The 23415-nt window shown below is 47.6% G+C and overlaps 10 protein-coding genes across 10 annotated transcripts; 4 read left to right on the forward strand and 6 right to left on the reverse strand.

Moving 5' to 3' along the window:
• Positions 1 to 644: 644 nt before the first annotated feature.
• BU24DRAFT_430780 (flavin-containing amine oxidoreductase) lies at positions 645 to 2286 on the forward strand (the record flags this gene model as incomplete). The annotated part of the gene is made up of 3 exons (XM_033529831.1): positions 645 to 791; positions 847 to 1038; positions 1084 to 2286. 3 exons carry the CDS (start codon positions 645 to 647, stop codon positions 2284 to 2286), a joined length of 1542 nt encoding a protein of 513 aa, XP_033386916.1.
• Positions 2287 to 2827: 541 nt separating this feature from the next.
• BU24DRAFT_458336 (uncharacterized protein) lies at positions 2828 to 3734 on the reverse strand (the record flags this gene model as incomplete). Its single annotated transcript, XM_033531622.1, has 4 exons — positions 2828 to 3121; positions 3174 to 3301; positions 3353 to 3448; positions 3500 to 3734. The coding sequence occupies 4 exons, from the start codon at positions 3732 to 3734 to the stop codon at positions 2828 to 2830; spliced, it is 753 nt and encodes a 250-aa protein (XP_033386917.1).
• A 1089-nt stretch (positions 3735 to 4823) lies between these two features.
• BU24DRAFT_475640 (uncharacterized protein) lies at positions 4824 to 5481 on the forward strand (the record flags this gene model as incomplete). Its single annotated transcript, XM_033532909.1, has 1 exon — positions 4824 to 5481. Exon 1 carries the CDS (start codon positions 4852 to 4854, stop codon positions 5479 to 5481), a length of 630 nt encoding a protein of 209 aa, XP_033386918.1. The 5' UTR covers positions 4824 to 4851.
• A 485-nt stretch (positions 5482 to 5966) lies between these two features.
• On the reverse strand, positions 5967 to 7097 carry BU24DRAFT_458338 (uncharacterized protein; the record flags this gene model as incomplete). The annotated part of the gene is made up of 1 exon (XM_033531623.1): positions 5967 to 7097. The coding sequence occupies one exon, from the start codon at positions 7095 to 7097 to the stop codon at positions 5967 to 5969; it is 1131 nt and encodes a 376-aa protein (XP_033386919.1).
• A 1696-nt stretch (positions 7098 to 8793) lies between these two features.
• On the reverse strand, positions 8794 to 9624 carry BU24DRAFT_488681 (uncharacterized protein). Its single transcript, XM_033533568.1, has 3 exons — positions 9386 to 9624; positions 9011 to 9284; positions 8794 to 8960 (listed from the first exon to the last, which is right to left on the reverse strand). Exons 1-3 carry the CDS (start codon positions 9565 to 9567, stop codon positions 8892 to 8894), a joined length of 525 nt encoding a protein of 174 aa, XP_033386920.1. The 5' UTR covers positions 9568 to 9624; the 3' UTR covers positions 8794 to 8891.
• Positions 9625 to 9844: 220 nt separating this feature from the next.
• On the forward strand, positions 9845 to 11731 carry BU24DRAFT_385221 (iron reductase domain protein). Its single transcript, XM_033524871.1, has 6 exons — positions 9845 to 10380; positions 10429 to 10456; positions 10513 to 10745; positions 10797 to 11110; positions 11162 to 11349; positions 11444 to 11731. The coding sequence occupies exons 1-6, from the start codon at positions 10086 to 10088 to the stop codon at positions 11646 to 11648; spliced, it is 1263 nt and encodes a 420-aa protein (XP_033386921.1). The 5' UTR covers positions 9845 to 10085; the 3' UTR covers positions 11649 to 11731.
• Positions 11732 to 13596: 1865 nt separating this feature from the next.
• On the reverse strand, positions 13597 to 14208 carry BU24DRAFT_458342 (uncharacterized protein; the record flags this gene model as incomplete). The annotated part of the gene is made up of 1 exon (XM_033531624.1): positions 13597 to 14208. The coding sequence occupies one exon, from the start codon at positions 14206 to 14208 to the stop codon at positions 13597 to 13599; it is 612 nt and encodes a 203-aa protein (XP_033386922.1).
• Positions 14209 to 15795: 1587 nt separating this feature from the next.
• On the reverse strand, positions 15796 to 18516 carry BU24DRAFT_100211 (uncharacterized protein). Its single transcript, XM_033520682.1, has one exon. The coding sequence runs from the start codon at positions 18193 to 18195 to the stop codon at positions 15886 to 15888; it is 2310 nt and encodes a 769-aa protein (XP_033386923.1). The 5' UTR covers positions 18196 to 18516; the 3' UTR covers positions 15796 to 15885.
• Positions 18517 to 18682: 166 nt separating this feature from the next.
• On the reverse strand, positions 18683 to 19100 carry BU24DRAFT_418106 (uncharacterized protein). Its single transcript, XM_033526899.1, has 2 exons — positions 18950 to 19100; positions 18683 to 18881 (listed from the first exon to the last, which is right to left on the reverse strand). Exons 1-2 carry the CDS (start codon positions 19067 to 19069, stop codon positions 18813 to 18815), a joined length of 189 nt encoding a protein of 62 aa, XP_033386924.1. The 5' UTR covers positions 19070 to 19100; the 3' UTR covers positions 18683 to 18812.
• A 1962-nt stretch (positions 19101 to 21062) lies between these two features.
• On the forward strand, positions 21063 to 23049 carry BU24DRAFT_458344 (FAD/NAD(P)-binding domain-containing protein; the record flags this gene model as incomplete). Its single annotated transcript, XM_033531625.1, has 5 exons — positions 21063 to 21438; positions 21502 to 21586; positions 21655 to 21864; positions 21918 to 21959; positions 22011 to 23049. The coding sequence occupies 5 exons, from the start codon at positions 21063 to 21065 to the stop codon at positions 23047 to 23049; spliced, it is 1752 nt and encodes a 583-aa protein (XP_033386925.1).
• Between the last annotated feature and the right edge of the window lie 366 nt (positions 23050 to 23415).

Below are 23415 nucleotides of genomic sequence, written 5' to 3' on the forward strand. Positions count from 1 at the left end.
GCGAAGGCATGCACTCCTTCGACTCTGTTCCCGTTAGTTCGCGGGTAATTCACACATGCTAGATTCCGCCACGCACTAATATCCCCGCCCGCGGGTTCCGGTCAAATTATGACCCACACATCATGAGGAGCAGCATCATGGCCAGAAGCGACCGAACTTCGAACCTACCAAAAATTCATGTGGAATTTGTGAAAATTGTCAAAAACAGCATGATTGTAATCGGTGTGATCTAGGCCGCGTTAGGAAGCTTGATGCGCCCAATTGTTTCAGCAACGATCAGCACCGAATTGATTTCTGTTAATGTTGATATTGAGATCTGGTGCTGGACTGGGGCTGTGCTCGAAGCTGGCGATTGAACTCGATTTGCATTGGTAGCTTGTGCCAAGGGGTGCTAAGAAACCTTCTGACGTATCTTGATTCGGAAGCTTCTCTTTTCCTTTGCAAGAAGCTTAACTCTAGCCAGGGCTTGTTGCCTGAGCGAGTGATCCTTGCGTAACGAGCAATTGTTCCATTCTTAGTTGACGTTCATGCTTTTTAAAGTGTGTATAAAAAGGCTCCGACAATTCCCATCTATGGCAAAGGCCCATACATACAACAGAATCCTACTTCCATCACCGCAGAGCAAGAATCAGGCTATATCGAGGATGTCGGGACCACTCGATGCGAGGAGCCAAAAGCCATGTGTCGCCATTGTGGGCGCTGGTTTTGCAGGCTTAAGAGCTGCCGAAGTGCTATTGAAACATGGGTGTACAGTCGCGATTTTCGAGGCAAGGAATCGAGTGGGTGGAAGGGTAAGCAGAATGAGTCTTTAAACAGCAATGCAGTATGAACCTAACCTCTTTTCAGTTATGTCAAGCTCGAGTCGGTCCTCATCTTGTGGATATGGGTCCTAATTGGGTTCATGGCACGCAGGACAATCCCGTTTTTGAACTCCTGAAAAGCACAGGGACGCTGACGCACAACTTGCCTGATGATGAGATCACGTTTGCACCGAATGGTACCCTCTTGTGCGAAGACGAGGCAGAATATCTCAACGACGTAGTCTAGGACCTGATCCGCGATGCTTTCAAATTTTCGGAAGAGTCCAGTGCAGAGATCGACGCAAATTTGAGTTTGCTGGACTACATAAAACAGAATGTGGAGGAGAAAGTTAAAGATTACCTCGATGACAAGATCAAAGGACAGGACGACGAGGCCAATGTTGAAAGACTCAAAGATCTCGTGGTCAAGCTCGCGGAGTTGTGGGGAGGATACACTGGAGCTACCCCGTGCCAGCAGTCTTTGAGATTTCTATGGCTGGAGGAATGTCTTGAAGAGGAGACTCTGTTCTGCGCAGGTACTCATGCGAAAGTACTTGACATTGTGTCAAAAGCTGCGCTGGATGGTGCCGATGTCAAATTCGGACACATCGTGAATAGGATATGTTCGAGGTCACAGAAAGGGGGAAAGGTCACTGTGGAAACACGTGATGGTGGCAAAGAGGACTTTGACGAGGTGGTCGTAACATGCCCACTAGGCTGGCTCAAAAAAAACACTAACATGTTCCAACCTGAGCTTCCACCGCGCATCAGTCAAGCTGTGGCAAATCTGGGATATGGTAAACTCGATAAAGTATATATCACATTTCAGCAGGCTTGGTGGGAGAAGATGAAAGAGCCGTCCGCCACAGCCGGGCCAACCGCTGGTTCGGATTCACGTCTGTCTCAAAAGGTCGAAAAGGGCCACTATCCTACCTACACAACATTTATTACTCCCAATTATGCTCAGGAGACGAATCCCGAAAACCTGTACCAGGATTGCATCAATCTAGCCGCTCTACCGAAGGGGACAGAACATCCAACCCTGCTCTTCTATACCTCAGGATCGACCTCAGATTACGTAGCTGAGATAATGAGCAGGTCCCGATCATCCTCTACTTCAGATACTTCTAGTTCCCCTCTTGCGGCCGATCTCTGGCAGATCTTCGAGCCATATGTGTCCCGTCTACCTAACTACAAGGCTGGCCAAGGAGATTGTATACCTGTGGACATTCTCGCAACTGGGTGGACGAGTGACGAATTTGCGGGCTTTGGGTCGTATACCGGCTTTCCAGTTGGTTCCACGGACTGTGATAAGGATATCGAGGCTCTTAGAGATGGAGTGGGGCTAGTTGAACGAGGCGTTTGGCTTGCTGGTGAGCACACTGCGCCATTTGAATTTTCTGCAACAATTACAGGTGCTTATATATCTGGCGAGAAGGTTGCTGAAAGAATTCTTGATGCTTGGAGCTTAAAGGACAAGCAGTAGACGGTTCATAGAAGACATTATGTTTACTCCCTTCTGGTTAGGACAGTACATTTTTGTGACTAGCTAGGTATTAGGTCGTGGGTTATTCCTGCTATAAGAAATATAAAGATAGTCTGTATATTCTCTAATTAGAGTAATTTAGAAGGAGAAAGCTAAGCTACTACAGTTTATCGAATATAGTTACAGCTGATTCCTAGCTTAAGTTTCAAGTTTTCAAATCTACTATCATAAATAATGACTTTCTATTGTGTTGTCGCGTATAGACGCTTCTATAGTATGAAGCATTACAGGCACGGCCCGCAATTAGTGACGAGGTAGGATAGATAGATGTTTTTCTCTATCAATAGGCCTCTAGAGGTAGGAGGTAGATGACGCCTTGATTTCTCTCAGCAGCCCTGTTGGATCTATCTATGCCCTGCCTAGTGCCCTTCCCCATACACGTGATCCTCGAATAGCCTCGATTATCCTGCTACATCACAGTACCGGGACCTGGAACATCTTCTCTGCTATTGAACAAATGTTTTAGTTATATACTGTACACTTATGTAGTGCCTACTGTCCCATTCCAGTCCATTGCGCGATGTTGAACCAGAAAGTTCTTAACAGCATCCCAACTGCGACATGTGTGCACAGTGCCAATATTGGTGAATTTGGCTTTGAACAACCCATCCTCTGTCTTCCCCATTGGCTTCGAGAATGCAAGAGTGGGGTCCGCCGCACAAATGATTCCTTGCCGCAGGATGTTGAGACAGTGCCGCATATGTAGGTCGCTATCGTAATAGTTCTCCAGGCGCTCGTTTCGCGCGTATGCGGCAAGGACGAGCCGTAATGTGCCCTGTTCATTGAGTCAGTTGGTGTATGATGCGGTAAAAATGGCGAGAACAAACCAGGCAATGTAACTGGTGTACCACAGACGCTTGATATACCTCTGCGTCTTCGTCGCCAACACCATATGGTACGCTGGGCTCCATGTCGTACCGTCGTGGACGATCTACCTTCACGTAACCGGCACCGTCTAATTTTCAATCAGCGAAAGGAACTCATGGGAAGGTGGGGTCAGTATTACTCGGAATCATTCCATTCCACGCTGCGTCGCCCACCTCATCGAATCGCATGAAATCGTTGTGTTCGCCCTCGATGAATTTCATTTTCACATTTGGAACTATCTTTCTCATCAACACGTTTTTCGAAATGTTGGGGATAGGAGATTTACATGAGGGGAAGAAACTATCTGGAGATAGTAGACTGGATGAGCTTGGTCGGAGCATTTGGTAGACGGCGAAAGAGAGGAAGAGGATCGAGATGAAGGCTAGTAAAGCGTTGGCGAAGATAGCCTTTGGTGACCAGCATCGCTGCCGTGGGGAAGATGATATGTCTTCATTGTCGAATGTCGAATCTAGCTCATCCTGTGAGGCGGGTGAGTAGTCGTAGGTGTTCTTTTGGGACATTGTGCTTGAGCTTGGGTGTGTAGACCAGAGCTGAATAGGCAGAGAATGTTTGAGGAACTGAGCGCAACTACCATTCTCTGCTATCGAGGTAAAGCAGTGCAGACGTCTAGGATAAACTGAGTTCGGTGAGCATGTAGCAACCCGGAGTTCAAAGTCGAGGAGAATTCCACAACGGCTGAGCTAGCGAGTCTTGATCGGCGTGCAGATAGCTCAAAATGTACCTAGTATCAAAGCTCCACTTGACTGATGAGCGTATCCAACGCAAGATGGATTTGGAGCAGAGCAATAACACGCTAAGACCCACAAGCTTCTGTATCACAACTCAAGTATTTTCCGAACCCTTGCCTCTCCGGGGTTTTTTAGGTGTTGGATTCATCCCCATGTTTGCATATCTAAGCAAGGGGCGGGTAAGTAGATCTAGGTACCATCAGCTAGACTCGGTAATCTTGCAGATTGTCAGATCAGAAACCAAGGTTTGTTTATTGTAGAAACCCAATCTTGTTGTACAATACCCTTGGGTCTGATCCCCCACGTCATTGTGGAGAACGGGAATGGAAGACTCGCTAGCTCCTCCACCCCAACTCGGGTATTTTCCGTACCCTTGCCCTTGTCTCTCGGGTTGTTACCTCGTCGATCCAACCCCACAAGTTTGCACGTTTGAACAAGGGGCAGGTAAATCTGGTAGATCTGGTAGATCTGGTATTAATTAGATCTACCATAATCCAGATTCGGTAATCTTGCGGGTCCATTGGCCGCTAGACTGTGTTGGGAACCCAATTTTACTATTGGGTCTGACCTCATGTCTAACATTATAGACTATAGTAGAAAACGGGAATCTATCGATGAAAAGTGGACCAGAATGTTGTTCCGCACATCTGCCTGCGTTGGGATCGCTTCCTGCAGAAGTGAAGTGAAAGTCGCTGGTGATTGTTTCGGGTAAAGAGGCGGAGAGGCAAAGAGGCGAAAGGCGCGACATGAGCCACGCAAGCAGGACTGAATTTGTGATTAGACATCCGAGAGTAGCATAATATTTTCCAGCTGAGCCTGTTTTACCCACATCTGTTTTTTGGACGTTAATTGCATTCCCCCAGACAAACTTCATTCTCAATATTCATCCATGATGGAAACTATCAATATTCACGGGAAAGACCCCTTGGTCCAGGCTCATCACCGCAAAAGGTTCTCATTCTTCAAATCACACTGGGGGTCGGCTCTTGCCTTTGGACTTACCCTTATCACTTTCCTAACCCTCCAATCCGCCTACAACAAAACCTACAACGCCAGCGGCCTGGTCATTCCGAAATGCGGCCCAACGGTTGCTGAAGCGAAAGCTCAAGGCTGTGTGTTCGACCTCCTAAACTATAGCTGGACACCTCCCGCCTGTTATGACAAAGAGCTTTCGGAGGAAATGATGGAAGAAGAGTTCAAGGCACGTGGTCCTTGGCGGTGGTACCTGGCAGACAACTTTACTCAGGAGATTCCGCAAGACGTGGAAGATTTGGGTACCCGCAAGCAAGTGTATGTCGAGCATCGCTACCATGTACTTCACTGTTTGGGGACTTGGAGAACACTGCATCGATCGGTCATGGACGGCCGACCAGGATTGGTCCCTGATTCAATAGATTATGGGCATACCACGCATTGCACACAATTCATTAGGGACTCGGCGCTTGACTATGGGGAAAAGCCAAAGCAAGAAACTGTTGCTTTGGTATTCAGTGGATGTGTAAGGACTGGGGATAGATAAATTTGGCTAACGAGATGGAGGAGTACAAAGTGTGGCATTCACGAACAGCCCAGTGACGATCTGTCAGTCGCTCAGGTGTAGCTAGTCTCGTTCGCAGGCTTCAGTTGTTTACTTGTCAAATATATTAGAATTTTAAAAATATGGCTGGATAGCTGAATTCTATGGAACAACATTACTGGCGAATCGAACATGCCCAACATCACTCACAATCTCAAAAGATGAAACGCTGCGGACTTGATATTGATATTTCTATGAGATCTATAGGAAGGGCAAGAGATTGTATTTACTCAAGGCGGCCAGACATTCTCGTTGCAACAGAAAACAAAAAACAGAGGTGCGCTTTGTGGAAAACTCCCTCCGTACGGCGAGACACGGATTGTAACAGGTGAACATATTGAATATCTCTCAGACATAGATGCATAGATTAAAATTCCCCTCATCATCAACGACCGAAAACGCACAATCCGCGACAACACATTGTATTCTCAAAAACAAACTTTGGTCTCCCAAATCAACTTCCATGTACCTGAGTCTACAACAGGCTTGATGGAGCCTCTTTCTCCATCTGGGAATGCCCACTCGTCCATGGAGTCCAAGCAGTGTTTCATGTGTCTGTAGTCGATGTCTCTCGGACAGACGTGCTTTCCCGTTTCCTTCGCCTGCCAATATCTTCTCAATGCCCGGACGCAGTGAGCCATGTGGAACTGTTTGTCGGAAGGCACCTGGATTTGATCAGGATCACCAAGAAATGAGTCGCTGATGTAGTCTTGATTGAGACGAATTTTGTTCTTCTCGGGATATCGCTTCTGGAACCAGCGCTGATAGAGCTGCTCTTCTTCATCCATGAGATGTGCTGGTATCATGGCTTGATCGTCGATCCGGAATGCCCATTCGCCATTCTGATGAGGATTTTTGGCTGCCCAGCTCGAGGCATTATGATGGGTAAACTGAAGCTGGTATTTTGGGCCTTGGCTATCTCCAACGTCGTAGCGAACCCAAATGCCGTTTTCGAAATGTTGGTGAAAGTGCTTGTTGAATGCTTTATGGGTCATAGTAGCGGCGGCTACACAAAGCGTTCCGATGACTATCCAGAAGAGCACTCTCACTGTGATGCGGTCATTCCAAGCATTCTTCATTGAATTGATGATCTGCTTGGCTGCTGCCGCCATGCGATGTCTCCTTGGTACGTTCAAAGGGCTTTTGAATAGCTCCAGATCCGCGATTGGCAGTGATAGCGAGTCAAAGAACGGACCCCATGGGTGAGACAAAGTGGCCAGGAAGCTATGGGTTGAGACCTTCTCATGAGAATTCGAGAGGGCATTATCGACTTTGTAAAAGGTTGAGACGAAGTCAGCCCTTCCCGAACGAACGAATCCATCGAAGACCGTGACAGCATCTTCTACTTCCATTGCTGCAGTGTCCCCAACGCGAGTGACATGAAAGAGATAATATTTGTATTCGATGACTACAATGAATCTCGAAGTCTTGTCATGGCTTGTTCTGATCAACAGATCTTGGAGATAACATTCTTCGTCATGCCCCCCAGGGGAGTCTGACTTCAGAGTTACCGTCAAATCTCTGTCTTCAATACTAGCGTACTTGGGAAAACCAGCCATTTCTTAAAATATAGTTGTGAAGTGAATGAGTTGAGGGAGGAAAAGAAGTTTGGCTTAGGAATGAAAAGTTGGGTGGAAATCAAACGCTCCGCAGCGGGCAGGCTTATTGAGACGACGAGAAGGGATGTTTGAGGGGGCACAGAGTTTTATCACACCGAGTAGGGATGCTATTGATCGGATGCCGTGGATGGCGAAACTTGATGGGACTACGAAGGTCAATTGAAGTCTCATTGCAGGATCGACAACAGTCTACCTTAGTATTATCCTGAGTGTATGACGAATCTCGGCGCTAACATTATTCCTCGAGGGTTTCACTATTCTTGCCGCTACTCGCCTCTGCAATGCAGATCAAGGATCGGCAGACCCGAGGCCCCGAGTTTACGAAACGTGACTTAGATAGCGGAGCATGGTAATTACATCTTTTCGATGTTCCAACAATTGCGGAGACCAACTGCATGCTGGGTTGTATTGTTGGTGAAGCAGCGACCAACGGTTTTCTTATACACATTTGGGTTAGCTACCTGGCAGTCCCCCGGTTGCTTCGACATATCCCTTACCTCAATGCGACCAGTGGCATAATTACACAAGGGTTGTATCGAATTGCGGGACTTCCAAAATCTTCTTTAAAGGTCCTTGAGAACTCTCAGATTAGAAGCTGCAACTTACACTTTCATTCCCAATCTTCAAGACAATCAATTACAACCAGCCCTCAATTTCTCAAAATGAAGTCCACCTTCTTCCTTATCACCCTTCTTACTGGAGCATTGGCCTTGCCTGCCCCTACCACTCTTACCGGTGAAGCTCTTGAGAAGAAGCTTGAGCTTTTGAACGCTCCTGAACCGTGGGAGAAGCGAACTGCTCGTAAGCACCCAGTCTAATTCGCTCCATATCTATCGATTCTAACTTGTTTTAATAACAGCCGCTTCGATTGAACTGTACGCCAGAGATCCGCAGAAGGTCTCCAACCGCGAGGCTCAGAAGGTCTCCAACCGTGAGGCTCAGAAGGTCTCCAACCGCGAGGCTCAGAAGGTCTCCAACCGCGAGGCCCAGAAAGTGTCTAATCGTGAGGCCGAACCTCAGAAGGTCTCTAACCGCGAGGCCCAGAAAGTCTCCAACCGCGAGGCCGAGCCCCAGAAGGTCTCCAACCGCGAGGCCGAACCTCAGAAGGTTTCCAACCGCGAAGCCGAACCTCAAAAAGTCTCCAACCGCGAGGCCGAACCTCAGAAGGTTTCCAACCGCGAAGCCGAACCTCAGAAAGTCTCTAACCGTGAGGCTCAGAAGGTCTCTAACCGCGAGGCCCAGAAGGTTTCCAACCGTGAGGCCGAGCCTCAGAAAGTCTCCAATCGTGAGGCTCAGAAGGTCTCTAACCGCGAGGCCCAGAAGGTTTCCAACCGTGAGGCCGAGCCTCAGAAAGTCTCCAATCGTGAGGCTCAGAAGGTCTCTAACCGCGAGGCCCAGAAGGTTTCCAACCGCGAAGCCGAGCCTCAGAAGGTTTCCAACCGCGAAGCCGAGCCTCAGAAGGTCTCCAACTGAGTTCCAGGTTAATTGAACATGCCACGGAGATAGTATGAATGGGCAGTGCCCGGGATTCGACAAATGTCGCTCGATTGGGGCCTGATTAGACATGCGACATGGCGCAAATAGGGACAGTGAATATTTTGGCGCAGTACGGCATTAGATACGGGCTTGGACAGGGGAGACATGGCTGGATACTAGAGTTTACGACCTTCATTCACTAGCTTTACTTTCAATGTACACTCTTTTGAACCTATTCATCGAACTCAAGTGAACATATTAAAGCTTTTTACCGTTGCCATATTCCAACTTCAAGGCACTGATGTCGATGTTCTCAATCGTTCGTGCCTTTATGTTCAGCTCAGACTTCACACATTTAGGAAAGATTTGCAACTCACATTGACAGCCATAACATCAAAGTTCTCATAGATGCCATTGAAATCGATCAACAAACTTGTGCCACAGTGGGAGCAGAACCAGTGATCCTTCTTCTTCGTGTGAAATTGATACTTTTGCACGTGGTCCGTGGAGTTTCCATGAAAGATCACATCGGAGCGGTTCGGATAGACCAAGAGGTATCCATGGGCAGTGCAGATGGAGCAATTACATTGCATAACTGTGTAGTCCGCCAGTGGCGGAGATAGTGTTATGGTGAATTTGACTTCCCCGCAGCTGTGAAAATCATTAGCGCAATGGACGTTAGATTTCGCAAGTTAGACGAGTTGTTTGCAAACAAATTTGCCTTGCACACGGTGCCAATCAGGAGAACTCACTGGCATCTGCAGGGGTATGTCTGTGACTCTTTTTTGGCGTCTGTCATCTTCCTACTGGCGGTGAATTGGTCGGAGTTGGCTTCGAACGGTTGCACAATGATCTTGATAGTTTTGGAGAAAGGGTGATGGTGAAACAAGATGATGTTAATCAGAATAATCAGAAGGGTGAATCTCAGTTCCATGTAGGACCTATCACGAGTGGCAATGTCGATGCATATGACGCGGACGTTGAACGGCTGCACTCGCGGAAGCACTGATCTCTGCACTAGTACCTGGGTGGCTGGAAATGGTTAACATGCCAAGGGTCTCGGTAGCCGAAACCGCAGACGAGGGACAAGCACTGACAAGCAAACAACCGACAGGGGCTGCACGGCGGGAAGATCTGCGAGACTAGCCTAGCGTTGGCTACTCTGTAGAAATGCCTGTAAATGCATAATTACGTTCTATCATCAGCCATTACCGGTACTATCGTAACAGAGGGCCCACTTGATGCCGGTCTCTATAGCGAGCCACCGGTGACCTGCTCCCGCCACTGATGCAGGTAGCTAGTAACTCAAAAGACGGTTTACTCACCTGAAAGTCTTCTGTGCCCACTCCTCAATCAAAGTTCCTACATTTGGTTACCTTCTCTTATACAAGACTACCACTATCATTCATTTGTTTGATAGACTATAGCAGATATCGTTCCAAGGATCACGCGATGCCTTTCTCCTTTATACAGAGGTGGAGCAGTTGGGCCTCATTGACTGTTTTGGCTATCATTATCTCCTCAGTCACCGCTGGCCAACTCCAGTTCTGCCGTGTCGATGAATCTTTACGCACTGATCAATGTCTCGCAGTATCAACATATCACAACGAAACCAGCAACTCTGAAGACTTCTACCTCCTCGTTTCTGCAAAGTTCGAAAACCGAATCGGCTATGCAGCGTTCGGAACGGGCGCGACAATGGACGGGTCGTTGATGTTTGTGTTATATCCAGGAGCGGGGGAAAAAGGTATTGTTCAACACCATTTCCACCAGAACATTTGACTAATGTAAGAAGATGTCGTGATGAGTCTTCGCACGACCAAGTGAGTAGACACTCTGAATCCTCTCGCCGCGTTTTGCTTATGAAATGGACCAACAGTTACCACTATCCTCCTGAGCCTTCAGACGACATGCCAGACTACCAGACTATCAAGACGTGGATTGATGGAGACTACTACAATGCCCAAGTCGTCTGCTATAGCTGTGATACGTGGCATCGCAATGCCGCGGATGTTACGTCGAAGAAACAGAAATGGATATTCTCGAATCAGTGGGAATACGTCATGCAAACGAACGATCTCAAAAAGCCATTGGGTCTTCATAGCGATTACGGTTTGTTTCAATCTTGTCTGGTATCATGCAATCTAGTCTGATACATGTTAGGTATCTTTGAGCTCGACATGACAGTCAGTCACTACGCGGACAAAACACCCGTTGCACCCGATCTAGTTGAAAACGGTAGGAAATTGATAGGCGCAGAGGCCAATACCTCATGGAAACCCAGCCAGCTTTTCGCTATTCACGGCCTGTTGCTAGCGTTTGCATTTGTCGTTGTAATGCCATTAGGTGTTGCTGGCATTCGGAGTGGGCATCCAAAAGCATTCAAGATACACTGGGTCATCCAGCTTTCTTCGGTCGCATTGGCTGTCTTGGGAATTTCATGGGGCATCTATTTGTCTTGGGGACACCCAATCACTGTGAGAAAATATCGGTACTGGCGCTGGCGAACTTTCTAACTCGACTGATAGATTGCAACTTCAACTGGTGCTCACAAAATTCTCGGGTTCGCACTGCTAATTTCAATTCTTCTTACGCCAATGTTCGGTTATCTGCACCACGTGCAATATCTTAAAATTAGGCGCGCAACTGCCGTCACTCTCTGGCATCGCCGATTCGGTTCATCAAGCTTGGGGACTGCTTGGATCAATGTTATTCTGTAAGTGACTACCTTGTCTCTGTTTTGAATATGTTCTGTAGTCGTTGCTTTCTATTTTTCCTGATCTAATTGACTGGTTACTGATGTTTAAAAGAGGTTTAGTGATTGCAGATCAGCCAATCTGGTATTTCCTTATTGGTATTGGATTCATGGTTTGCTCTGCATATATTATCTACTCTGCGCCAACATTGCGTGCACGTTTTACTAAAACAAGTAGCACAATCGGAGAGTACAGTGCTGTAGATAATGAAGAAGGATTAGAGCAGGGCCTTTTACGCAAAGAGACTGAGGAGAGCTAAATGTTAGGGTTTACCTGTAACCAAGTGGGCTATAGAGAGAATTAAAACATAGTCTCCTAGAGTAACTTTGAATTAAATGTGTCTTTTAATTGTAACATGCATCAATTATTTGCATGATCACCCCTATGCTGCAAGTACTCTATAGGCCGAACATCCTATATATTGCTACATTTGTAGATTCAAATAACTACAAGGACTGCATTGAATATGTTTTATGTAAGCTTTCAGTGTAAACTCAAACGACCACAGCAATCGCTGCAGAGCAAGATCGCAGTTCGAACAATTGCAAACCCTCGTACTTCAATTGAAACTGGTTGTGGGGCATTGGATATGTCGAAATATCATTATACTGGCTACAGTGCTGTCAAGTAAGGACTGGAGGTTGAGCATTGGACTTTTCGTACTGCCTACAACTCGGACAATTGACTTGAGAGAGGTTGAAGATTTTGAAGTAGAGGGAAACTGTGCTGATCAGGAATATATATTCCACTGGCCTCACGTCTTAACCATCACCACAGCGGAACTACTTGACAATGTCTCCCTTGCGCTCAACCCGACGGATTGGGAAAGGAATATCTAGATGAGTTCACGGACATACTGGAAAGCCTCGCGGCGGAGGCCTAGACAATAAAAGAGAATAGGAAAAAGTCAGCCCAGGCGTCTCGCTCATCCACCGTCCAAGAAAGTTTGGATAGTCTGGGGAGGGAGCTGCTGGAAGTCGTTCAAGAATGGAAAATCTACCCCTTCTAGCTCGTAAGGAAACCAACAGTCTACTAAACGGAGGCTAGCTTGACCTTCCTGGAAGATGTACCAGCTCGTACAGCGCTGCGCATTTTCTAGTACTCCCTCCAGATTTATCGTAATCCCTTGATTGTTGGTGACAAGACTTGGGTGATAGAGCTTTACTCCCTAGCAGCCCCTTTTACTGACTTTATGGCTACTAACATAGCGATAAAGGTGACCCTGGATTATAGGTTCCCAAGGAGGACGATCTATGTCTACTGGAAGGTTCGGTACATATCCACCGCATGGCCACAACCAAAGCACTGACTCTTTACAGAGCCATGGGAGATCGAAATTTGCGAGAAGGAATCTAGCGAGTCCAGGGCCCGTGAAGAGTGTAATTTAGGATCATATATACAACAAGAAGATAAAGTTAAATAGTCGTCGATGGTACACGGGATCGTGAAGCGTGGCGAGGGCATAGACAACGACCTGTGCCCAATCGAATATAAGTGTTCAGTAGTAGTCGCACAGCGATGATCCCAGTAACGATTCTTACCATGGTGGGGCTACAGAAGAGGAGGATGATCTAAGCAATGATGACGAGTACACCAGGAGAGTAATCTCTGCTCGAGAAAGGGCACGGGGGGAGCGACAGAGGATTTTGCAGAATCGAGGATTTTGATCTGGGTCAGGAAGCAGGTCCCCCTCCGGCCAGACGACTTTCAGGCGAGCGGTGATTCCGTATGTCAATTTGGAGGTTGGGATTGAATGCTGTGGACTGGCAGTCCGGACCAGGGAAGTGTTTTTATCGACCCATCCGGCAAGGGGAGAGGAGGAGGGGACAGTTTATAAGGTCGTGAGACACCAGAACTTAAATGAGGTACATATCAAGCAAAATAAAAACTGAACAGGACGAACCAACCATCATATTCTGGGAATGTACAGGTACAAGAGCAAGACTTACATGCTAGGAGGTATGCGTGTTTAAGCAATTACCGCCGATTGACGAAGTTTTGCAGACGGCGTGCAAAGCGGGGCTTGAGAGACATACAAAGATTGCGATAGAGCATTGCCTTGCCACAACAAACTCAAACTTATCCGGAAAAACAGGTATTCCAAGCTCCCTTATTGGATGAAGGCAGCCATCAAACTGCACAGCACTTCCTTGAATGAATCCTTCCGGGATATACCACGACGGGTGTTCATATGTGCTGCCAGGGCCTTATTCGACACTGTTGGCGTAAAACTGTTCCACTCGGATATCGACATATTCGGAGGTCGATTTAGGGAGATGAAGTACGCGAGGACCTGGTGATAGTGCAGTGCAGCCGCTCCCCCCAGGACTCACCCACAGTTCTCTCGAATTCGACGGTAGCGGTGGGGGAGGTGCAGGCGTTCCCGTCTGTGCTAGAGCATGTGTGAGTAGCGATTTGACCTGCTCATAACCTTCAGGCTTGGATGAAGCTGCTTGTGCTGCTGCAATGTATGCCGTGAGCCATGGCCGTGCTCCCGGTACGGGTTCGGCTGATTGCATTGATGTTGTTGTCGATTGCAGTCTCTGCGCAAAATCGGCCTTGGAAAATTGTGGTGATGGCGATGATGGCGGTGCTGGGGCCAATAACGGTAAGTTGGCTGCCGAACCTTTTCCCAAGAGCCTTGCGGTTGTGGATGCTGCTGATTCCAGCGTTGCGTTGAGTGCTGGTGGTAGCCGGAGAAGCGATTGACGATTAGGCACCTGCGATAGTTCTTTCGAGGCCATGCTCATAAGAGAAGAAGTCGAGAGTAACACCGTCATCTTTATATGGCCCTCATTTTGAAGCGCTTGCGAGGACATCGGGCAGTGGAAGACTTAGCCTATGTTCGCGGTCTTTCGTTTTCGCGGTCGCCCTTCCAGCACTTCCTGTACGGGCAAAACTCCACCATAAGTCCGACTCTATACGAAAAATTGTTTAAGAACTTCGTCTATCTTGTACGAGTGACCACAAGTAAAGGTACAAAAGGAGTATAACGCACGAAAGAAGTATGCTGCTCCTCCTTGGGAGTGGCTTTGACTTTGGTAACTCCTCAGTCGGAGCCTCAGTCGAGATGTTCGACATCGGCGTTACACAACTGTGGAGTGGAACCAGGAATTAATGCGCAATAAGTTCGGCGTTGTCAGCCAATCAAGCTAAGGATCCTGAACAAAAGTTGTCATTTGACCGCACCACGAAGCGCTCTCTCGGGGGTTACGATGATTTGAGAGCGATGATGGAGTTGATCGACGGCGGGATTGATTCTATTGCTCAGATATTGAAACATCGGACATATGATCACATTAGGGAAATAGAAAACTTAACAGACTTAGAAACGTATGACGACAGGCCAGAGAAGGCGTGATACGAGTGGGTCGACAGTTTTGCCAGTCAGACAAGCCAAGGTAAGACGAGGCAGAACGCAAGGCAGACAACTCCTTCCATGCAAGACCGGTAAAACCAGATCAAGAATTGAAAAAGATGGTAGTTTCGCGTTCGCTCACGGTAGTGCAGGGTGAGCAACACTGTGCTGTCGACGATAGGCAAGCCCAGAGCGAAGACAGCTAGGTCAAAAAAGTAGAATAATCTTGAATGTCTCCGTAGAGACGTTTCAGAGATTAAACTGAAAAGAACAGATACTACACTTGATCTAAGCCAAAAGGCAAAGAGAGCTAAAGAGAAAAAAAAAAAGTCGTGGAAATCGGGGGGAGGAGGGTTTATATACCTTCTGGTGGGGGATCCGTGCGTCGGGTCACGGGATCTCGCTTAACAGGCAGTAGGCAGCAATGTGGACACTCGCTCTCATTGGCCAGCCCATCAACCAGCGGTGTACACACGCACTTGTGATGCGTAACGACTACGAGTACGCTCAATACGGTAAACAGCACACAGACTCACTCATTATTCACTGTTGTGCGTACTCTGTACTGGCAAAGCCGTCGGCATCAGCCTCTCCGCTCTCTTAACACTCATTACCGATAGAGTTGCGCTACTTTCATCAGTAGTAAAAGATACCGCACATGCTGCATTTGTCGCGCCCAACCCCCAAGTCCTTCATTACGTACACCCTGTTTGACTCTTCACCCCTCTACACACATATTGTGGCATGTCACAATAGAATGAGGCCCTTTGGGGTTTACATGCTACCTCGCTGTTCGCCCATTGCCAGTCGCAGCTTTGATTAATTATCACTCTATACAAGCTAGTATGTCCCGATACCATCAGCCTCTTGGAAAAAGCTGTCCATGGTTGTATGAACAGATCCGCGACTCTGGGTAAGTGAAAACAAAGGCGTCGTCTTGAAAGTTTAACCTCAAGCATCGCTCAACAGCACAATCGAATTACATACCCTAACTCTGTCGTTGATAAGTCGCAATACTACTTGGTCATTCCAAAGACTCACAAAGGTATGGAACAATCTACCTAGGTACATTTGTGAACATCAAATTCTAGCTGCCCACCCTCTACTTCTGCACAGCCATTATTTTCATTCGCGGTCTCTAACCAAAGGAAACCAGATACTGCCGATGGAGCTGGTACCTTTCCCACTGTATTCTTTGTGAATTCGTCATAGGGCCGTTGACAGACCTTTTCTTCAGCCTTTTGTGCATTTTTTCCGTGATTGCCTGCATTTCTTGATGGCTGTCGACACCATTCCGTCTTACCGGTATCCACTCAAAATCTTCCCCAATCGGTAGCCCCGTTAAGTCCAAGTTTGTGGCTACAGTCTTCCAGCCCTCTCCATAAAACCTTCGTAAATCTGCAAGAACGCAGGTCAAGGCCCCCTGTGTTGTAGGCTGTAGATGCGAGGGGCTGCAACTACAACTTAGTGAAGTCCCAACATGATGTGAGAAGATCACCTGTACGCGGCGGACTTGGAGAAGAGGACTCCACTTTTTCATGCTTGGAAGATAATGCAGCTTTCTAAGCTGAGGACGTGTCCCAGAAGTCGCTTCGCTGAGATCGTATCCGAAGATGCCTCGGTCGTCGTGACGGTTGAGGCCGGTCATTTCGTCAATACACAGATCCTCCCCATCGCACATCTTCTCCCATATATCTCTCACGAGAGCCTCAAATGTCATTGGTTCATTTACCTTGAACCCTTTGACTGTATCAGCGATCAGGGGTCCATTCTGTCTGAGGATGTTTTCGGCCTCTTCGGCAGTGTTCCTCTCATCCATGGATCCGTAATTGAGATAGTAAACTCCAGCCCCTCTGCCGTCCTGCGTCTTGAACCCATATCGCATGGACTCGATGTAGCGGAGCGAAGCAAAAGCCAAGACCGAGACCACTGGGAACAGCCATGCTATCTTCTCGTCATTGTCCCACAAGATAGAGGGTATGTTCGACGCTTCTGAAAGCACTCTATCAAAATTGGACTCTCTCTTTCGTGGAGCAATAACGATAGTAGTCTTGTACTTTTTCTCCCACTTTGCGCCGGGGGAAATGCCAAAAGAAGATCCCGGCCAACCGATTCGAAGTGGGAACGAGATATCCCTACCCCGACTCCGCTCTGATTGTTCTTCCACTCTTCCAGATGGCAAAACACCAGAAGACTTGGCGATGCAGTCCTTGTATACTTTCATCGAGTCCGAGTATATACTGACGAGAAAGTTCGGACACCAACCAACGTAGACGTTACCATCACCGATGGTTCCTTTCAGCAACTTACCATCGAGACCGAGCTTTATCAACTCTTTCTCCGCACGTTGAGGAGTTATTTGTCTCCCCTCAGTTACTAGCAAGTGCCACCGTCGACCTTCGCCAGGTTCGAGTGGAACAAGAGCTGTGTCGAAGCCGTACAGTATTGGGACTTCTCCAAATATCCTATCCTCTCTATCAACTTTGGCAAGTTCGATGAGAATATCTGGCCTGATCTCTAAGCCTTCGGATATCGAATCGATCGGAGGCACAGTTGGAAGTGTGATGTCCATTATAGTAACACTATCGAACAGCTCTAACCAACAGTAGTTTTGAGAATCTTGGTGCTCAAATGCTACAGGTGAGGGTATTCCTTCATCAAGAGAGTTCTGATCCAACAGCAGATGAGAAATGCCATTCTTCCGCTTTGGGTTTTGAAGAACTGCAAGAATCCACACTAAAGCAGCTTTAACGTTCTGTATAGGCGTTTCGGGAAAGGTCGATACTGTAACTACTAGGTTTTGAGCATCTAGGAGGCCTTTCACTAATACAGTATGCTTAGCGTCATTGAATGGGTCTAGTATCGCACCGCTTGGAGCTTGCTGCAGAGAGCAACTTCGTGCCTCATTAGTTTCAATGGATTGTGGCGATGCACGCCGCGCAGAGCTTGAACATATCTGGGTGATCCATTGTAAAAGCCCCGGCCCAAAAGTAGGATATACTTCAACAAGGTACTCGGATACCGTCCTGGCAATGAACCTGTCGCTCCGTGGTTCTATTCTCGAAATAGTCAGAATGTTGCCGATATCACTATCACAACTTCTGTAAATTTCCTCCCCATTCCAAGGTAGGACCCAGATAGAAACAACACTCACACATCCTTCATAAGCGGAGCCGAATAGGGGATAGTCGCTAATAAATCGTTGGGAACGAAGCTGTAGCTGATTCGCGTATTGGGTGCCTGCGATGTGAGAAACAATCACACAGACAATGTCGGATACTCTTGTCCTGATGGCGTCATGTAGAGGTGTCCGACCATTTTTATCGACCACAGCAACAATCGCTCCGCGATCGAGGAGTAAATCAACAACACTTGCAGATCCAGCTCGTGCAGCATCGTGGAGCGGGGTTCGGCCCTCTTTATCGACTGCGTTGATATCTGCTCCCATACTAAGCAGCAGAGAAAAATTTTCTGTTGATAGGAATCGAGCGGCCTCATGGAAAGGGGTTCGGCCATCTTTATCAACTGCGTTGACGTCTGCTTCCTGGCCAAGTAACCGACGAATATCACTTATTTGTCCATTTCGAACGGCGCTATGGAGAGGGGTTCGATCATTGCCATCCAATGTAGGGGTGTTGGCACCTTTGTTGAAGGCCGAGAGAACAGTAGCTGAAGGCCCCTTTCGTCGAGAAGAAGGGATGGCACCCGCAGGTATTGGGTACTCTATTTGCCACTCACATCAGATAATTCTGCAGTCTAGATAAGCCGCGAATACTCACCTTTGCCATCTGATGCTAGGTATTGTGGAATTTCGGCTTTTGGTCCGTAGTATTGACTGGATTGGTGTATTGTAGCATCCCGATATCGTTTTAATTGCATGTCTTGTCCTGCAGAAAGGTCAGGCTGGTCTCATTTGTCTCTCCATAGCAGGGCCACCTTTATGAAGGTTGTCCATGCGGCTACTTTCTTCATGCATTTGTTCCCATCTTTGCGTATCAAGCTTCATATCTTGAATCTCTTCCTATTTGCTTTCAATAAGTGGTTTTTGAGAGCTACAAGGTGCCATCACAGATTAGGGAAGAGACATACCGCTGTGAGCATTCGAGGGCCCGTAATCCAATAGCCTGATTTACCCTAGATGCAAAAGCGTCAGAGATAGTAGTATGGATGGAGGCGCAAGCATGCAAAACAGAGAGGCAAACCTCATTTTCCCCTCGCTTTACGAGAGCATCGGGTCCCAAGTATTGCTGGATGGCGGCTTGGATGACGATGCGGGCAATACCCTCATCGGGGAGCCACCAGTTTTGCAATCGCGAACTCATGATGATAGGTGCCGAGAGTGAGAGGGAACAGTGCTATTGTTGAGATAACAGAAGAAAGGGGATGGAGACCTAGCTGATGTTAATGTAAGCAAAGAAGCCAAGGAATGAGGGACGCAAGGCTGAAAGGGACGCAAGGCTGATGATGGTGACGAAGAGGGGCTCTCTCCAGTTTCTTTTGCCGCCTCCTTTATCGTCTGACTTTTAACCGATAAGGCTGGCAAGTATTGCGAAGACGTGAAATCCACCTGTTGATTTGAGAATGATTATATATCACGATTCTATGAATGATAAGCCACCTAGAAAATGATATGCTTTCATCTCTCGAGGCGAACGTGTCAAATTCGCTTGGCAGAGAGTGATATATTCATGGTGTATGACGCAGCGGAGCCTTCCGCCACTAGCAAGCTGCGGGATGAATGCTACTTGTAATCCTTGCTATGCCTGAACGAAATGAAGTGAGAATCTCCAACAAACTCCCACAATTTACGCTTCGTGAAACCAAGTCTTTCATTGTGGATGTAAGAGTGTGAAGATAGTGAGGAAGCAGCCGTGAAATTATCGAAGGTTCTAGGAAGGTTGTGCCATTACACCCCAGTGCAGAGCCAAGGGACGGAAGAGAGTCAGAGCCGATAACGAGCCTGGAAATACAACAGCTTGCACATTAAAAGCCTTATGAAACGAAAAGCGATAATCTGCGACCGCTTTCCATCTCTCTATAGCCCTATGATGGATAGAAGCCGATCCTAACTTCTCGACCTTAGTCATAGTGTGATACATTGATAAGAGCAAACACCGCCTCATTGCCGATAACGAGGGGACCTATAATATGGGGGGAGTTGGAAGCGAAGCGTGCAATATGTCAGGTGAACGCGAGAAATGCCACAGGCAGGCGAAATGTGGATACAATTTGTCTGAACGGCGGTACTGATAAGAGATTCTTCGTTCTATGCGCCATGTATGATGACTGGGGTTTAACTGTAGCTTCAGAGACTTCATTGCAACCAGTCACAGATAGTCTATCTGTCGATTTGTCTAGCGACGGAATTCATTCAGCCCCGCAACGCCACCTCAGAGGCGGAGGGCCACATTTCTAAATCTGCCAGCGTGCCAGCGCACACTTTTTCCCGCATTCCCCACAAACCATGTGGCTTACACGTCCCGTGTTGGATCGGTAGATCCGCTATTAGAGCGTGTTTCAGTCTGTCGCTGGTTGCTTGCATTACTTACACCCCGGCTTGTAGGACACTATCGAGATGGTCTTGTCCTATACAAGACGCCTATCAGAGACTTTATTGGAAGCACCATTCTCTCCCGGCCTACCAAAGATGCGCAAATCTCTATCACAATCTGCAACATGCGCCCATACAAAACTTTGCTGCATCTTCCCACCATAGGAAACCATACTTCACATAGCTTAAATGCGGTTGGCGGGTGTCATGTTCGCTTGGCTTTCCCTCTTTCAACTACTCATATGCATGACCTCCCCACTTGTTCTGCAAATTATTAGACCTGATAGACGAACATCTTTTCACCAACGCTACGATGGCGGGCTGAGCTTCACAGCATTCATGAACGCCTTCTCCTTTCGTACATTCTGTCCTTTTCAGCTAAAGTCAAAGTTCATGCCAGCCGGCAGATGGCTTCGACCCCGTAACCACAGCATGCATGTCTATCGCAGGTCTGGCCTTGATCTAGCGGCCGAGTTATAACATTACACCCCCCTATTGGCCCTCATCATGGCTGGAATCGTTTGATGGCTAGCTGAAGTTCCATGCTAAACTGAACCTATGTGATGAGCTGTATCTCGATTGTACGTAACAATGGTTTTTTGAGCATGTTCCAGATAACGTGCGAAGGGGAACTTCAGCATCCAAGAAAACAGGAGGCACCCTGCAATGCATATAAGAAAGCATGAACTGCTCGATCTTGTGTTAAATTCTAGTTTCACTTTGTTCTTTTCTCCAACATCCATCTCGAACATTTTTACAGTGATATGACTACCGACTTCTCTATCCGCGCGGCATATGCGCAGAAGATCTTGCGTGAGCATGTCCTTCAGAAGTTTAATCTTCAGCATGGTACCAATCGCGATGAGTTGCCTGAGCTTCCTCCTCAGAACAGTGCACCAAAAGCCCCGCCCATTCCTGGAACTATTGGCATCATAGGTGCCGGAACAGCTGGCCTTCAGGTTGCTCTTATTCTTCTCGCCTGCAATATCACCAATTTTGAGATGTTGGAAGCGTCTGATGACGTGGGTGGCCGTGCTCATACGATCAAATTTCCAAAAGACGAAACCTGTCCTCACAATTACTATGATGCCGGTGCCATGAGGATTCCTGACATTGGCGGCATGGACAGGCATGTCTACAGTTACACTCATTCTTCTCAACAGAGGCAATACTAACAAAGCGACAGCATGATGAATATGATAGACTGGCTAGGACTGAGAGAAAAGAAGGTTACATACAATTACACTAATAAAAAGGAGCCGAGCATGTATCTCTACCAATCCAACATGTAGGTACATACGCATATGGCATTCTTGCCTCTTGGGCAATCTAGAAAAGTCTAACAATTGCGTGTAGCGGTGATGTGGAGAAGCGCAACGCAAAAATTGATGAAAGATTCAAGAACGTGATGAGGGCCAAAGGGGTCGGAGAAGGCTTTCTTAACGCAAAGACTGAGACAGAGTTTGAAGCGGCTTTCGAAGAGTTCTTGGATGGTTTAAAGGACAACTTCAGCACACGAAGCTTTTTAATGACAGGACTAGGCCTTATTGATCCATTCCGACGTCTGTAAGTGCCACGAGCATGACATACCATGAAAACGGACCCTGACGATGCTACAGCTTCTCCTACGGAGAAACGGTGGTTGCAGAAACATTTGAAACGTAAGAATCACGCTTTGATAATAAGAATTCTCCTCCGCTCACCTGCGATAGATCCACTGGCCTATTTGACCAAGCTCTTCTCGAGACCATCATCGATTTCTGTGACTTCGAAGCGACTAAGGATGTAAAATGGTACCGCATGGAGGGTGGAATGAGTACTGTCCCTTATGCGATGCGCGACTACATCTTGAAACAAACACCGAATGCCATAGAATGGAATGCACCGGTTGTCGCACTCGCAGACAGCGGCTCCATGATAACCGCTACTCTCCAGAACGGCACCAAGCGCCAGTACACCTATGTCTTCAACACAACTCCCATGAGCTGTCTCGGACAGATGGACTTGTCCGGATTGAATATTGGCCCACTGAGTGCGATGTCCACTATAGATCAGAATCCCCTCACAGCCATCCGAACGCTTGCCTACGACAGAGCCACAAAAGTTGCCATCAAGTTCAAGACGCCTTGGTGGGAGACGATCGTCCCCGATGGTGGAGTCTCCAACACTGATCTGCCCATCGGCAATGTGGTTTACCCTTCCTGGAATGATGGCAGCGACACACCCCACGTAATCATTGTCTCCTACACCTGGGCTCAAGACGCAACTCGTATGGCCTCGCTTATCACCGACGCGTCTAAGTCAGGAGAATACAATCCCGACGATTATCTCGTGCAACTCTGCTTCAGAGACCTTGCTCTCCTGTGGAAAGACCACGGCGGGCCAAGCGCAAGTGACCTGGAAAAAAGCTATGAAGCGCATTCCGCCTGGTCGTGGTCCCAGAATCCTTGGTCCTGTGGCGCATACGCTCTGTTTGCCCCGGGTCAATTCAAACACATGTACAACACTTTCACGAAGCCGTTGTGCAATAACAAGCTAATGGTCTGTGGAGAGGCCATCAGTGCACACCACGCCTGGATATCTGGCGCACTTGACAGCGCGTACAACGCTTGTCTGGCGTGGGCACATGCAATCGACTCTACTGGCGGCCTCGCGAATGCGATAACAGCGACTCCCTTTGGTGGCGGAAAAGACCATGACACAAAGGAATATGACTCGAACTTGTGGCGTCATCATGTGGCTCTTTCGTAGACGTTTCATGCTTTCTAAATCGTTCCTTCTGTTTGGTCAAACGGCTACACTTAGCAGCGGAGCTCGTCTCTATTCGTTGCATAACAAGTTTTCAACTCTTGAACCTCCTTTCTTCTCGCGAAAGATCAAAGTATACTCTTTTTATGGGCACAAGTATTCAAGCGCGTGTCTTATGTTCTCTCTCAGTTGCACTCAGCATATGAAGACTTAATCAGTGCAACATGAACCTAATCGTCACTATATACCAAAGCAACAATTCCATATAACGAGTTCGTTTACATATCAACCGAGTGCTCGTCACCGCCTCCCGCATCCAATATCTTTCATTCTATGCTTCCCTGGCCAAGTACGTTAGTGGAGATCAAC

Source organism: Aaosphaeria arxii (assembly GCF_010015735.1).
Source record: "Aaosphaeria arxii CBS 175.79 unplaced genomic scaffold BU24scaffold_2, whole genome shotgun sequence".
Taxonomy (NCBI): Eukaryota; Fungi; Ascomycota; class Dothideomycetes; order Pleosporales; genus Aaosphaeria; species Aaosphaeria arxii.

Bases quoted from the DNA above. Each gene is read 5' to 3' on its own strand.
- BU24DRAFT_488681 (XM_033533568.1), bottom strand. From the start codon at position 9,567: ATGGAACTGAGATTCACCCTTCTGATTATTCTGATTAACATCATCTTG. The intron at 9,285-9,385 runs GTGAGTTCTCCT...TGATTTTCACAG, and splicing joins ACATACCCCTGCAGATGCCA to CTGCGGGGAAGTCAAATTCA. The intron at 8,961-9,010 runs GTGAGTTGCAAA...CTGAACATAAAG, and splicing joins TTGATGTTATGGCTGTCAAT to GCACGAACGATTGAGAACAT.
- BU24DRAFT_385221 (XM_033524871.1), top strand. From the start codon at position 10,086: ATGCCTTTCTCCTTTATACAGAGGTGGAGCAGTTGGGCCTCATTGACT. The intron at 10,457-10,512 runs GTGAGTAGACAC...ATGGACCAACAG, and splicing joins ATGAGTCTTCGCACGACCAA to TTACCACTATCCTCCTGAGC. The intron at 11,111-11,161 runs GTGAGAAAATAT...CTCGACTGATAG, and splicing joins CTTGGGGACACCCAATCACT to ATTGCAACTTCAACTGGTGC.
- BU24DRAFT_100211 (XM_033520682.1), bottom strand. From the start codon at position 18,195: ATGGGAGCAGATATCAACGCAGTCGATAAAGAGGGCCGAACCCCGCTC.
- BU24DRAFT_418106 (XM_033526899.1), bottom strand. From the start codon at position 19,069: ATGAGTTCGCGATTGCAAAACTGGTGGCTCCCCGATGAGGGTATTGCC. The intron at 18,882-18,949 runs GTTTGCCTCTCT...TTTTGCATCTAG, and splicing joins TAAAGCGAGGGGAAAATGAG to GGTAAATCAGGCTATTGGAT.